Below are 16,879 nucleotides of genomic sequence, written 5' to 3' on the forward strand. Positions count from 1 at the left end.
GAGTGTATCAGGCATCACTTAGCATTTGTGAAGCTCCTAAGGACTCACCACACCTATTTCCTTTTGTCCAGAGAGGTACTGATGGTGGTGTGGGGACACATGTTAAGGTGGACTGAAATCATTAGGCAATAGGGCAAGAGCACATGGATGCATAAAACTGATCTGCCAAAACTTTTATTATTAGTCTAATAGCTTATGTTCAAAGTGCTCTTAAAAGACAAACAAAAGTCACCGGCACAAAACACCACACTGACCTACAATCCATCTGTGAGCTCCTTCTGGTACAACTCAAACCCCCTTTACCAGTACTATCTACTTCCAAGTCTCATATGAACCTGCCTTTCAGGAAATTAATTTCAAAATCCAAAGAATGTGCCCTTAAAAAATACAAACCAGGCAGTAAGTATTCACATTTTCCACTGCATGAAAACAGACTTTTGCATCATAATGCACTGTTATCCTATAACACTGAAGAGCTGGCTTTATAGGTTCATTTGTTTCTACTAAAAAGAAGAACATAAAAGGAAGCCTATTTTAAAAATAATGATTACATATAATAAATCTTGGTTTATCTATAAACCTTGCCACTATTCCTTGTAAATTTTTACAGTGAAGCTAACTCCTTTTCTTTATATGTTCTTATGGTTCCAAAAACTAGCTTCCTAGAGAGAGGAAAATAAATCCCTGTAACAGTATCTAAAGATAATAATTTCTGACAATTGCATTTACATGCTTAGCTTCAAACACCAAAGCTTGAAAACAGTCCCAGATCTGTGTGAAGGTCCCTCTACAACCCCAGAACACAGGATCACAGCTTTCATTCAAAGAAGTGAATCCAAACTTGATAAACTACATTCACCTGAGCTTGTCAAAAGCCTGAAATGATTCCTTCAGAGGTCCTGAACTGCCCCTTTTGTTTCTATCAGTGCTGTGTATCTCCAGCCTTTGAACAATACAGTGAAAAAAGTCCTTAAAAACAACAACAAATGAAATCAGTAACTGTAAATTTAGGACTTGGAGCTATAGGCTACAGTCAGATGTGAAGGTACAGGCTCATGGGAATCATAAATATTCTTTCATAATGTTGCTTAAGAATGCTAGAATATTATGTGTTGTGACATATAAAGACTATTACTTCATTATTTCTTTCATTATGCAAACGCCCTGTATGAAAGAAAGAGCTCTAACAGTTCTATAGCAGTACCCCAGTATTCCTTTAAATAATTCCGTATACTGGACATACTCACACCACATCACATATGCTATTATGGTGTATTTAAGCAGTCACTAATACTATATATTTTTAAACCATTTATATGAAAATATAAATACATTGAATTTCTGACATTAATCACACACACAAAATTCCAAACAATTATTAGGAACAGAAGTAGGGAAATAACAATATGACGTAAAGCAATTAAATCCCTGAAAACATGCACTAGAAAGGAAGAACACAGATTTTACAAAGGAAACAACATTGTATTCCCCTCCTGAACTGCAGAGGTAATGCCTTGCACATTTTGCTGCCAGCCAAGAGGCCTGTTACCTTTGGGTTGTGCTTTAAGATCCCATGCTTAAGAACTATTTTATCATTAAGGTATCTCAAAAGAAATCAGGAAGTGGAAACACATTTCCGACACATCACATGAAAACAGCCTGGTCTTCTTTAAATCCCCAGCCAGTGCCTGTGCTGTGCCCTCCATAAGGAAAGAATTACAGGATCAGAACACGGGGTGACTGCTGGGTTCACGCTGGACACCTTGTTGTTCTGGGGGTGGGGCAGGGCAGCAATCATGTACTCTGCCTTGTAACTCTGACAGCCAGCATCAGAGGTCAACGCACTGCTCACTCTGAAAGAAGTGGCAGCATTACAGGCAACTACAGTACAGAAAAAAAAAACCAAACACATTTGATGTTCAAATCTTTTTTGACTATTACACACAAGATTTTAAGTATGCTTTCACTTTTGATGGTGATGCTCAACACAGAGAAATCACCCCATGGACCTGAGTGACAGAATAAAGTTAGGAATCAGTAACAAGGACCCTTGATAAGCAAACTGCCATGTGAATAATGAAATTATAGTCTGAACTTCAAATATTTGTGAACGACCTTGTTGCAGCCCCTTTCTTGTTCTGTACTGGCTTTAAACATTACACTGTTTCAGCTTATGGCTTGGGGCCCATTTCCAAAATCCTTTATCAGGAAAAACACATTGAAAGAGGATGTCAGTGGAAGTTTTGCTTGTGATGGAATTTCTTACTTCTGTTCAGGCTGTACACTTCCATACCTGACAGGTAAGACAGTTTTTTAAGTTGCATCCTACCTAACTTTTCCAACACATTCAAAGAATACTGTTTCATAAGAGTTAGATCCTTCAAGGAGTAGGGCAGGTCTGTCCAGGAAAGACAGATTATAAAACTAAACTGTATGGGATATTTTACTTTGCCAATTTGTTGTCTTCAAGTTCTCACCCTTCTTTTCCTCCCCAGCTGTAGCGCATTTAAGCATCATGGAACTTGCAATTTCTACAGCTGTGATTCCATGAACATTTCATAACCACCACAGACTTCAAAAGGTGTTTGTGATGTTTATGATTAGCCTATACACTTAAAAATACCTAACATGCACACACACACTACATAAAAAGTATAATTCCATATTTGAAAACAAAATGCATTGAAAAATTATTAAGGACTGAACAGGTGTGATTTTACTGCTTATCTTGTTCCCATTGTCTTCTGTATTTATGGGTTACTGACCCTGAGCAAAAGAGATGCCACCTTCTCTTTTCACATCAGCTCCAGGAGAAGCTGAATTTACAAAGATGTGAAAAAGAAAGAAGATGCTGGGCACAGCAGCTCTTGGCAGCATCAGAGGCAGAAGAGAACAAACAGGAACAGGACTAGGAAGGAGAAAAGTCAGCTGCCCACTTCTTAAAAGAGGGAAGAGTTTCTTCATGAGCACTAAGACTGAAAAGAATGTGTTTGGGCTTTGTGTAAAGAAAGAAGAAATAATAAAATCCATCTGTATCGCTCTTATAAATTCTCCCAGCTCTTCCACACTTGCACATCTTTGAGCCATATATCAACACAAGGCAGGCACACTCCTGTGTTGTGTAATGTCAGCATGGTCACTGGAGCTCTTCAAACAGCCAGGTCATTCCTTTTGCTTTTTCTCTTACCATGATCCAGTTTGATCTGATTGAACCTACCCTGAGTTCTGTAGCTGATCTAGAAAGATCCAAGACAGATGCAGAAAATTCTATTTCTTCATTATATTCTTGCACACACTCACTTGGTTCACTACTCACGTGGCTGCTGGGCCTGATCTTACTTCTGCTTGGTTTCATTTGAGGCATTCCAGTTTCCACAGTTTGTTTTGCAAGCAAAGTAACAATTACTTATTGTTGGAAAGTAGAATTAAGCCTGACAAACTTTAAATTTCTATGTTAATATTTCCCTTATTTTGCCCAACAGGAGCTATAAAATTATCTTCACCAGTCAGAAAAATAAATTAAAATATTGACGATAAGTATTTTGCTTCAGCAAAGCATGAAAAACTGTGATTAACTGTTATACATTACTTGTAGTGAGGGCACACACATAAAAATAAAGTTCACCAAGTTCTCATTTGTGAACATCCCAGTTCTAGAGATCTTATTTCAACCACCTGGAAGTGCATTACCAGCTATCAGGATACCTTTTTTCATATCAGATTTCACAGTGTCTCTTTGAAGGAAGATTTATTTGTTGTTCAGTGCAAACAGCCATTTTAGTTTAAAATTACTTAAAAGAAATACGTTACCAGCTGGTGGAAATCAGCATCGGCTGGTGTCAGGTATGGAAGTCTATTCTCCCCAAGTTCTTCAAGAAGTTTTTTCCTCTGTTTTGAAGGAGCAAAATTGAAACAGAAAATTAGACTTAAAAACCAAGATATAATCAGAGAAGTATAAAAATAGTTGTATTTAAATGGTAAAATCAGGCGCAATTACTTCTTTTACTATCTTCAATTCTGGAAAATTAAATAAATAAAACAAAAAAAAAATCAGGGGAAATTCTCTGCTTGCAAAGCAGTAATTCAGTTTAGGCAGTTTAGAGCTCATGAGTGTTTTTACTCCCAAGTTCTTTTTTAGATATCAGTACTTGTTACACTGATCAAAATTCATCTTGGCCTTATGTTCTTCAGACCTACGCCTACTTTATAACTACACATTCATTTCTTGTTTCCTTTCCATTTTTCTTTTTTACTTCAATTTGTGCAGCCAATGGGTACAAAGCTCATATTTCATCAAATGGCTCAAAAACCCACTTCATTAAAACAATAAGCCCCAGTATTGTGGGTACTCTAAAATATTTCCTGAAATAGTTTATGAAATAAAAGGAAAGCACAATCTACTGTAGCCCAAAGCCCCAACAGCCTGACAATATTTGAAAAGCCACCCTCAAGACCTGCCATCCCAGAGACAGCCATAAATCCAGTTTGATGCTGAGAGTGCACAAAGAACCAGCTGCCTGTAAAAACAGGTTTCCTCTGTCCCCTTCTTCTCTCAATTCCATTTCTACTTCTGATTTAGACTGAGAGCATCTCCACCAATATTTAGCCAGTGTGACCACTAATAAATTGCTAAGAACGAAGCCTGATGTCTCTCCAAATTGTATTTTTCAGGTTTTTATTAATCAAAATAGATTTTTTTGTGGCACTATGTAATTAATTGTGTTGATGATTTGCCAAGTGCAAGAGATGTGTGAAACATGCCATCAGAATTTTTGGAATCAAACAATCCTGATCCATGACAGGTCCATTCACACTGATCTACTCACAGAATAACTCAACATTAACTTGATGTAAGTACAGCTTAACCACAGTGTAAAAATTATTACAGTGGAAGTTCTGGCCTACAAAACTAATAAACTCCTTCCTCTACTACTTCTTTCTTTTAGATTGCGGGGATTGCTTTTTCAAACTTTGATTATCAACAAATTTTAACTTACTTGCAACTCAAAGACCATAAAACTGTATCTGCCATAATGACTAAATATGTAACAGGACTCAAATTTTTATTTTGATTGCAATATTTTCAACTACATAAACACTAGCACAAGAAAAAATTCAATATTTTTATGTTGTAAGAGAAAGACCAGATGAAAATAGAATACTGTTTCTAAAAAAATATTAAGGATATAATACAATGGGAAACATTAAATAAAAAAAAAGGTATGACTAACACTTTCATAAAACCAAGTTCAAAACAAGGTGAAACTAGATCTTCACTATTCTGGCACTACTATTTAAAAAAGGAAGAGAAAACTATTTATGTATTAACTAACTTCTGTGTTACAGCAAACACGTAAACGAGGAAAGCTGAACTATGGAGTGTAACTGTGCATTCTGTGACAAGGAATTCCTTCCATTCAAATTTCAGCACCGAGAAAGGCGACAGAGGCTTAAAGTCAGGTGGAAGTGTAGAGGATTTTAAGGTTCATAGATCAGTCAAACTACAATCAGAGCAGGTGGCTCCCACTCACCCCCACACCCACAATGTGCTGAGCACCGATTGTTAACGAGCCTGAGAAGAGCAGCACTGACATTTCTGAACTAGTGGTGTAACTTCTTTGTGTCCTCAGTTTTCTTTGGGGACAGGTTGTTGGGTGTTGACATGAAGTCATTGGTGAAACACAGCAGATTGTAACTTCAGATTAAGTTGGCAGAAAATGACACACGGGTTTCCTGCATTTTCTAAAACAATTACACTCCTCTATTACCAAAACTTGCCAGAATTTTATTACATGAAATTGCTGAAAACATTAGACTGGCTTTGTTACCTGTAAGATAAACCATATTAAACTGCAGGGGAAAAAAATAAAATATTTTAACATGGACTCACATCTGTGGGAAGAAAAAAATAAAAGTGGGAAGAAGAGAGATTCTGACAATTTCTTTGTCAAGTATCAGGCACTTGGCAAAAAGCACACAACATTAAAATGCACTCTTGTGTATAGGCAGTAGTAGTTCACATTTGATTGTCAGATCTGGCTAAGTGCTGCTCTTCAGCTTGATGTGCAGACTAATACACACAGCTGGGTGGTAGAACATGCTGCTCATCTCTTATGCAAGAAGCTGTCACACAGATGTCAAAAACATCAAGCTACTCACAAATACCTCCAAAAGGTAAAAAAAAAACCAAAAAAAAAAAAAAAAAAAAAAAAAAACCGAAAAACTGAGTATCTGGCTATACCAGCTGGCTGATGTGAAAGTCTAAGCAGTGTTACATAAGCATTGTTTATTGGTTCTTCAAACACATAACCCCCTCAGTAAAAACGAAAAAAATGCCTTCACTTGAAGATGTCAGACTTTTTAAAAAGCATTTTTCTAAATCTAATTTTTAAGTTTTAAAAATTATCAACAGTGTAACAGTTTATTCCGATATCAAGATTATGTTCCTCATGTTTTAAAAAACAATGTGATTTTTACGCAGACATTAGTGATGCCAAGACATGAAAGACAATCTGATGTGCACCATCCCCATCACCACACACTGCACTGCTTTAGAAACTTTGTCAGGTCTTCATCTTGGGCCTTCAGAAAGGCAAAAACCTCTGCAAATACTTATTTTATGGGCTGTTGTGAGTGTTAGTGGAGCTATTTTAAGTGACTCTGCAATAAAGATCGGAAACACAAATGCCCAATTTTAGAGTGCACAAGGAACATTCTGCAGACATTAATCTCTGCTCATTCATTAATAACAAATAAGATTATTAATGAGATGGTTGTAAAATTCAGCAAGTGGAATATTAATAATTGGAATCTCTCAATCACTATACATGTAATTATTTATTTTTCCTGTCAAGAGAAGTGGTGCCTTGTATGTCACAGAGCAAGAGAAGTAACAGAAACACAGCAAAGAGGTGAGGGTGCAGAGAGGATGGTGTAGCAGCTTTGGAACATCATCCCCACTCCCAGCCTACAACAGCCCCTCTGCAGCAATTCCTTTCATCACAAGTTCTTCATACATTGCCCATTTTTTCATCTTAAAAGTTTGCTAACTGCCTGCTGCACTTTTTACACTTCTGAAACTACTTGTGACCAGAGCTAGTAAAACACTTGATTTTTTTTGTTTTTGGTTTTTTGGGGTTTTTTTGGTCTTTGTTTTTGGGTGGGTTTTTTTTGGGGGTTTTTTTTTTTTTTTTTTTTTTTTTTGTTTTTGTTTTTGTTTTTGTTTTTAATGCAATCCAATGTTTTCACAAAAATTTCAGGCATAGATCATAAAAGAAGAGCCATTATTCAAAGCATAAGAAAGTATAATATCCTTCTCCAACAGTTTTTCCCAATAGTCTTTTTGTTTTCCAAAAGGTTACCAGGTTTAGAATGCCTGAGAATGCCTATTGTAATGAAAGAAAGATCTGAATCACAGTTCAGATGCAAACCTTTGGTTTCTCAAAAATCTCTCCTTCCTATTACCTTTTTTACCCACATAAGAATGTCCATTAGGACCTGTGTTTCTCTTTCATTCTTTTCTTTAATCAACTCTAGTAAAACATGGATTTCTTTCAAATCCTGCATGAAGCAAAGGGTCAGTGCTCTAAAATGCTTAATAAACAGTTTTATAAAGGAGGAAGACTAAACATATAGCGAAAGTTTTGTGACACATTACAAAGACCCCATCAAGAAAAAAGTCATCATTTTACAGGAACTTCTAAAACATTACTTCCTAACAGCCTTTCACATGTAGGGGTTTTTTATAAAAAATAAAACTGGGATAGTTTCTTAAGGAAGGAATGTGATTTTGAAGTTGACATTTGTTTAAACTACAAGGCTTTCCAAGTGTTAGCTATTAAAACTTCATAGCTACCAAGATCATTCAAGTGGTTCACTAAAACAAGTTATGTCAGAAATGAATCTAGAGTAATAAAAAATATATCCTAAATGTACCATTACAGCTTTTATTTCTCCGTTATCACATATATTAGATTTCAGATTTTTTTTTTCTGCAAATTATTTCTGTAAACTCTACTCATCAAAAGATCTTAAGGGACTGGCAAATTTTACAACACCATTTATTGACATGAAAATGTTATATTGCCAGTCTACTCTTCATTACATTCAAGACTTAACCAAAAACCTTGTCTGTGCCACATTCTACAATGCAGCCTCCCAAAAATACTGGTAGACATATGACCATACTGTACCACACTGCACACTACAAGCTGCTCTCCTTGCCCACCTAATATAAGTCAAAATCATTTTTATATTAAGGGCAAAAATATGTATAATTATCATTACTATTATTCTATATAAACTCATATTAAAATATCTACGATGGTCTAGCAATATTTTATGCCCCATATATCCGCTTGCTAATTATACTACAATAAATTATACTTGTTATTTAATACAACTACAGGGAATCCTGTTCTTCCACTGAACAAACAGGTCCAGCTACAGAAGTAACAAAATGCAGTTCAAGTGACCTGGGCATGAAAAAAATTACGTAATGAACAATCCACTGCCATGCCAAGACCTCAGGTCTTACATCAGCATCTGTGAGTAGCTGTCACAAAGACTGTTTGATATTCTCTGCTGCAAAGGTACTGTTTGGCTTTGCTTACTAATTTCAACCTCTCTTACCCTTTCTCATAAATCAACAGGCCCAGGTTTTGGTTCACACACAGACCAGTCATGCATATGCACAACACACTCCACTGATGTAACTGAACTAAGAGTTAATTTATGCATTGAAGCAGCTTAGCAATGTGTGAAAAATATCCGCTGCCAGTATCCCCTCTCCCCATCTTCAGGTGTTAAGGGGCCCTTAATTGTTGTTTTAACCTACAGGAACATTGTTCCTTCGGCCAGTGGCTGTTAATGGAACAGAACTGGCAATTTCCTTACCTAGCTGAGCGTAGATTTGTCACACATGGATTAGCACTGTAAGTAATCATAATAAAAATATGAAGTAATAAATAGTTCAAACACAGACACTTGGGGCTGACAAAATGTCCCTAAGGCTCCTCTGTATAATTCTGAATAAACTTCTACTTCTTCTACCATCACTGCAAGCATCTTGATAACGTCACCCACGTCTTGTTCCCTCCCAGCATTTGTGCGTTCTCTTGCAGCACGTACCAGTTAGCAAATGGGTTAGCTCTGTGTATTAGGTGAAAAGTAAGAACATTCAAACTTTGAGATTATCAAATTTTAACCAGATCTCCAGTTCTTAGTTTCTTCTTATACATACGGACACAAGATCACATGTGTACTTAAGAAAACGCAGTTAAAACAGTGTTTAGTTCCACATGGCTGTGAATCCAGACAAGGACACTGAGGCATGTCTGCATGTCATTCTTTGCATAGCTTCTAAAAGATAGCCAATAGATTCTGAGACCAGATTTCTTAATCTAGCAATTCTTAACCAGCTCACCTCCAAAGAGTCAGCAGATAGAAACCTTAGTGACTGCTACCAATAACTGATTCTGCATGATTTAGGAAAAACACCCCTACACACCCAGTGCCAAGAAACCAAGGGGCTTTGACCAGCTGTGAAATACTAAGCAACAGTACTTGACAGACAAGATTCGATAAAGATTAAAGACAGATAAAATAAAAACTGTAACAAGAGTTAATGTTGCAACAGTGATACATTTGGTGTTGCTGCTCATCTCATGTTCTAATGACATGAAGACTGATGGTTTCTAAATTCCATGGAAATCTATTACCAGGACACATGGCACTAGATCTCTGTAGCCCTTAGGAGCTGCATATTATGCTCAAGAATGGAAAACAATGCTGACATGGTGCCATTTATCCCTGAAGGCCCCAAGGAAACAGAAAGAAACATTAAGAATTTGGGGAAATAGTGCATATCTGCAATGTGGGATTGTACAAACCTCACTGCGATTCAATATCTAATCAATGTAGCAAAGTAAGAGCAAACACACTGACCAACAAGCACAGAACAGAGCAAGGACCTCCCGACTGAAACCCAAGGGCTGACAGCTTGAAATGCAGACTTAGAACCTTTGCAACAGGCTCACAGCCTCTGTAGATACAGACAAAGAACTTTCCAACATGAACACTGGCAGGTTACACTGACACAACTTTTCAGAACTACCAACAAAATCAAAGACAAAGTAAATTTTCTGGCAGCTTTTCATCATTTCCATAAAATAACAAGCCTGGCATGATTGCTGATCTCTATATATATTGAAAAGTAATGGTAGATGTTTAATGCATAGTAAGAACACTTTAAAAATGGGAAAAAATCTCCAAGCATTAAAATATCACCCAGAAAATAAAGCAGTCAAAAGTGAAGTAAAAAGGATATGAAAAAAATATAGATATTTCCTTAAATACTTCAGCTTAGCATCAAATGCAGCTTCTAACCTGCCCTTGGTGACACTGCAGAAGATAGTGTTAATGTAGAAAGAGCAGGTGTTAAGTGCAAATGCATGTGCCATGCAATCGGCTACAAGGAAGATCAATAAGGAGCTAGAGCATTAAATTTCACATACTGTAGCTGTCATGCCCATTACACAGTATTTGAACATCTTTGCAGGCCATTACAAAATTGTTGATTCTTGGTATTTTTTTACAGAAGCAAATTGTTTTCCAGAGTTTTATTAGCACAATAAGCACTATGAAAGTCTAAAAGCACCTACAAACTTGGTGAAATCTGAAGACCTTTACAGCCCTCCAAGACATCATATGTATGTATTTGCAGAATGCATAACTGAATTCTTCACTGCAGAATGAAAAGACGGGAAGATCTGTAAAGCCTTACAGATAAAAGGAAATGTATTCCAGGAACACTTTTCTTTTCTGTTAGTCATATTTCACCAGGCACACAGATGATGTATTTTAAAGGAGGCATTTACAAGATAATGCTTGAGAGTATGTGCCACAATTAACAAAATCACTGCCAAAAAATGCACCAAAGGAAGGGCTATGCCAGGTCCCTGGGCTCCTGCTGCAGAAGCAGCACCAGACTTCTTGCCTCATGCTTCTTGCCTCTGCTCTTCCATCTTTGTGCTTTGCCCTTTTCAAGGACATAATCAACTCAAATTTTCCTTCCAACATTTCTCACTAGAGGAGGCCTTGAGCAGAAGCTTTGTGGAATTCTTCCTCCTCTCCTCAAAACAATTTAAAGGCAATCATCACTGATGTGTAATCATGGTTACAATGAATTCACTCTCAACATCTTTCCAAAACAGCACAACTGAGAAGTCAGTTTTGAAGAAGTCATGTTTGAAGACATGCAGGAAAACAATGTTATTACAGTTGCATCACTTAACAATGTATTTTAAGGGACATAAAAATTAGAGATCACATTATGCACTTAAATTTAACATAACAAAATTTGTATGACTGTATTCAGTGAGGTGCACTGCATTTTGTAACATTTTGCACAAATGGACCAGAGAATCCTTGAGGCCCCCTTCCAACCTGGTATTTTATAAGGTCTAAGAAGTGATAATAAATGCACAGACACTGGTTTGATTTTATTACATACTAATTTCCTAACTTGGCATGCACTACACCATCAGTTAAATGATGCACACACTCACTTAGAAAACCTAAATACTACAGTTGTTGACTCAACTTTATAATAACACAACTATTAATGAAATACTGTTGGATTGAATTTTGGCATAAAAATTAAAGAAAGATATCGGAATTTTTTTCAACAAAAGTCATTTAAAGTAACACCTCATAATGAACAATTCAGACTTGGTTAATTTTGAAGCTTGAAGACTTTGCTTTGTTCACAGTCTCCAAAATAAGCCACATGGGGAACAGAAAGCTAACACCTAAATGTTAAGTTGGCAGGCAACAATTAGCAAAATTCAGGGTCTGAAATGTTGGACAAGTTCAGACCAGAAACAGGGAGCACAATTGAAAAGAAAGGATAATTAGGCATTGGAGGAGACACCTCTGTGAAACCTGAATTCTCCCTCATGGGAATTTTTTCTTATATCAAGTTTGGAAGTTTTTCTAAATGAGTGGTTTCCAAACTGTTTAGACCATCAGACTTCAAAGAATCATTCATATTTCTTTAAGAAGTTCTGCACATACAGCCTAACCAAATAAACCGGAGGCAGCAGAGCCACACTGACTAAAAGGTAGATGCATGTCATTCCTCAGTTTGGTTTTGATTTATCACTTTGCCAGTCACCAGCGGTCAGTGAACCAAGAGACCTTGGTGTTTGAGATTCTCTTCTGCCTCAGAATCCAAAAAAAACAGGGGTTAGTTGGGATCTTTATTTCACACTACTGAGAACATTTACAGTACCATCATAAGGGTAAAGAACCACAGCTAAAAGAAAGGCTACTCACATTTTATTCTTAAGCCATTTCTGCACAATGTAAATAATGATAGGGTATACTATGAGGTAAAATACAAGAGAACACTGATGTGCTGTGGCAAAAGTAAATCTGTTAAGCCATTTGCTTTGTGCCAAATCCAGGCAAATTTCATAATTCAAATCAACATTCTGCTTAAGAATATGTTTGTTGAACAAACTTAAGAACTCCAACATTTTCAAATAATGCTGTTTTAATAAAGCTATTCTGACTTATGAAAATGCTAATACTTAATTTTCAGTTTTCATTTCTATTATTTGCAGATATAGACCTTATTTCTCATTAACTTTTCCCCTCACTTGCAATGTTCAGGAATAATTTTGCAGAGCAGCACCACTCAACTTAAAATGGAAATGCACAAAAATTATTTTTTAAGACTTCCTTGTACATTTGTTCACGGAAAACTCTTTCTGTCCTTTCTTCCCATACAATTACATTCCCAACTGGTTTGAGATTCTGAATAGTCCTGCTGCTACCTCTGCCTGTATTTTGAGAATGTGAAGTAATACAGTAATAACAAATCTTTTCAAAATCATCTCTTCACTTCTCCATGCTATTCTCAAATACAGGCTGGATTTCTGAAGGTGAAAAAGAGAGGCTGGCACACAGAGGACCATTCCAGATTTCATCCATTTCAACTCTCCTTTGCCCTACTTGCTCTCTTCTGCTGACAAAACGTCCTAGACTTACACTATTGCATGTTTCTTCTGCCAAATTTGATAAATAAACAATTCCTACCAAGAGTACTGACTCACTCTAGAATGGCTTGGATTGGTTGTCTAAACAAAGGAAGAAGAGGGACAGCCATACTGATCCACAACATAGTAAAGCTGTAGCAGGCTGATAGGAAAATGCAGACATGTTTAATGAACGGTGTGGTGACAATCAAAACTGAATCCCTGAAATGACCCAGTAAAGAAAAGCACCAAATAACTTCTGATTGTATTTTTAAGTAAATATCTGTATATGATATTGTAATGTAATGATAAGAACATTATCAAAAAAGCCCACAGTAAATAAGTACAAGTGAAGGAACAGCAAGAAAGCATAAAAATCTTTCATGTAAAGAGATATAAGCACACAAAAAATAATCCTAATGTGGAAGTACAACTTGACAAAGAGAAGGATTGCTCTGAATAATTATAATTTTAAAGGCACACAGGAAAATCTCCATCCAACTGAAAATACTGCAGATACCTTAAAATCGAAACTCTCTTGTTTCCTTAGAGGATATGTCAAAGACAACAATAAATAAATTTCACTTCCTTCAGAATGCCTACAAGGACTGGAGTCAACCAGTTTATAATTTGATACAGTGGTTTTGTATGTTGGAGTACTCTCAACCTGAAACTCAAAAATCTAGGCCACCCTTTCTGACACGTAGCCTGCATGTCTGTGTTAAAACCATCTGAGTGACAGCAGCTCAGTTGCATTAATAAGGGAGGCTGAGGGCAAGGAATTGACATTAAAAGAAAGCTGCCAGACCCACCTTTGTTCTTATTTGCTGGCTTAACATGCTGTATTACTTCCCCTTCTACAATGGAATTGCTTCAGCAGTAACTAGAATTCAAGAAGGGCTGAATGAAAAAAAAATGAACAATGTAGGATTTAAAAAAAAAAATCAAAGGGAGGATTTTAAAATTAAATAACAGACAACTGCAAGAGCTTATGACCCACATTTGGCACTATACGTGCTGCAATTCCCCATTAAACTAGTGACAAAGGCTTGACAGTCTCCATGCAGAACTGAACTTCCATGTGAAATAAGCCTCAAACCACTGCTAGTTGAGCTAATTAATTATATAAGAATTGCACTAAATTTTTACTTAGGAATTCAGCTGAAAAAAGACTACAGCTACTTAATAATTTGGGGAACCTTTAACTTTATCAGGCCCTCCATTTGGAAAGAACCATGATGAGGCTCCCTACCTACAGCACTTATTCAGGAACCTTTTCTTTTTATTTCCATCACAAGTATTTTAAGCAAAACCATTTCCAGCTAGGAAAGTGCAAAAAAACCCCAAGTACTGTTTAACTACCCTTCATGCCAAGCAGATAAACTTTGAGCATCACAGCAGCAGAGATCACCTTTAACAGGCGTATGAGAAATGTTCCTCTAGAACAAAGTACAGTGATCTGCACTGAACCTCATGAAGCACTAGAACAGGCTCCTGAAGCCTGCCATTGGTAACAGACACTGTACTCTCATTTCTGTAGCTCCTCATTCCATTTCTCTTTTTTTTTTTTTTTGTTTGTTTGTTCTTTAAGTTGACAAGTTAAGTGTTCTGTGCTTACAAGTTTTCAATAGCCTATTACAAAAAGACTCGAGTTTGTTTGCATTACACACCACGGGGATTAAAAAGGAGTTAATATATATCTATTCAGAACTATTGTGCAGCAAATAGCTGTGTTGTACAGGGCTTAGGCTGTGACCCGCTTAACTTTATTCACAGAATGCACAATCCATCACGTACAAAAACACAGAGGAAAATGGGAGGTGTTGGTAAGTACCGCTGTTAGCGAGAATTTCTGCTAATTATTACACCAAATAAGCATAGCCAACAGGCCAGAGCTGTGAGAGGGCATGTTTCAGGGCATTAAATGGCTGCCTGGGACGGAGATGAATACATTACACCGCGCCCTTTGCCAATAAACCAATTTCCCCGGCACCCGGCGGCGCGGAGCGCGGCGGCGCCGGGCACGGCCGGTGCTGCAGCGCCACCGGGACGGCGGCGGGACGGCGGCGGGACGGCGGCGGGACGGCGGCGGCCCTCAGCGCCAGGGAGAGCCCGACAGCGCGGGCAGGGCACGGGGAGAGCCTTCTTCCTCTGCACCTCCGACACACGCGCCCTTAGCTGGAAACGCTTTACACAGTTTTATTACAGCCCGCTCGCACAGTCCAAGCCGTAAAGCCTGTACTATGCACTGGAAGCTGGGGACAGTTTTTGTCATTGATTTCAGGAAAATATTTTGTATTTGGGTGCACAGCCCAAAGGCGGCCCGGCCCTGGTCCGCGCCAGGGAAATCCCGACAGAGGGATCGGGGACACACGCTCTTCTTGCTTTGTATCTCCAACACACGTGCCCTTAAATAGCTGGAAACGCTTTACACACAGATTTATTACATCCCACTCGTACAAGCCAGTGCATCTTAAAGCCTGTACTATGCACTGGAAGTTTGGGACAGTTTTTATGATTGATTTCAGGAAAATATTTTATATTTGAGTGCATAGCCTAAAGGCGGCCCGGCCCCAGTACTATGCACTGGATGCTTTGGACAGCTTTTGTCATTGATTTCAGGAAAATACTTAATCAACTAATTTTTTTTTAATACCCCCCTGTTTTTTAAATGGACTCTTATCACTACTATTTTTATCTGGAGTGCTTTCACAGCTTAATAAAGTGTATTAGAGCCTGCAAACTTGCACATTCTTCCTTTCTTTGCTTGCATGTTGACACTTGGTATGCTCCTGCCATCATATTTATGATTTATGATGATTTATTTATTTATTTAACTCCACAACAATGGAGTTACAGCCATGCCCCATCTCTGTTACCCTGATTCTATTCTGCTGATCAGTGTTGCAGCTCAATGTTGAAGTTTATGCAAACAAACTAAACTTTGCAGCACAACCATGCTCATGAAAAGCCATGGAAAGGTTAAAATACATTTCATGATGGATATAAATTAATCTGTGAAGACCAGCACAACTTTCTACCAAGTAAAATTCTTTTACATGCTTAGGTCAAGTTAAAAGCACAGATTGCAAAAAAAGGATGCTAGTACAATCCCTGCCATTAGTCTCCACATTTTTATTCCACAACATTTTTACAGGAAAAGACAAGAACAAGTCTATGTTCTCTACCCATTTACCACATGGACAGCATTTATTTATGGACACTCTTTATATATTGATGAATAAGTTAAAAATGCTACATCTGAACCCCACATCTATCATCATGAAATAATAGCAATATATTAATACTTTATAGTACTAATTTCAGCAGAAAATCACCCCCCAAGCTGCTGCCTATTACTGGCATTAAATTGCCATGACTCAATCTCGTGACTCCCAATTTCATGTGCTTTATTAAACTAAGCAAAAATAATTTACTTTTGCGTATGTAGAATTACATACTACAAAACACAGAGAAAAAAAATCAAAAATCCACACCAGGCAGACTCACAGGAGGACACCAAATGTCTGTTCTGATTGAAATATGACTCATATCACAAGGTGCTTAGAGGTTGCTTTAAAAATAATTTTTCTTCATTCTGAAGCTGCAAGAAGTGTGAGGGGCAAGAATGAAGAGAAGGAATAACAGCTTTTAAAACACTGCTCATGAAAACATTATTCAGGCTGCAACAGACTGACATTTGAGGAGTTTGTCTAATTTAATTTCCTCACCACAAACTCCGTGAAATGGAAATATAAAACTTCAGCAAAGTTTTGTATGCTCTCAAGTCCTGACCATTATATCGTCTAGATCTTGGGGGTAATATGATGAACACAGAA

At 37.3% G+C, this 16,879-nt stretch overlaps 1 protein-coding gene across 1 annotated transcript in view; it reads right to left on the reverse strand.

The window, feature by feature from the left end:
- The window catches only part of FTO (FTO alpha-ketoglutarate dependent dioxygenase), a 226,600-nt gene that overhangs the window by 182,898 nt on the left and 26,823 nt on the right, over positions 1-16,879 (reverse strand). Inside the window, exon 2 of the mRNA XM_041458865.1 lies at positions 3,811-3,888. Coding sequence (XP_041314799.1) covers positions 3,811-3,888 — 78 coding nt within the window. The remainder of the gene's footprint in view (positions 1-3,810; positions 3,889-16,879) is intronic.

This window comes from Pyrgilauda ruficollis, unplaced genomic scaffold (genome assembly GCF_017590135.1).
Source record: "Pyrgilauda ruficollis isolate IOZ18807 unplaced genomic scaffold, ASM1759013v1 scaffold13, whole genome shotgun sequence".
In the NCBI taxonomy this organism is placed as follows: Eukaryota; Metazoa; Chordata; class Aves; order Passeriformes; family Passeridae; genus Pyrgilauda; species Pyrgilauda ruficollis.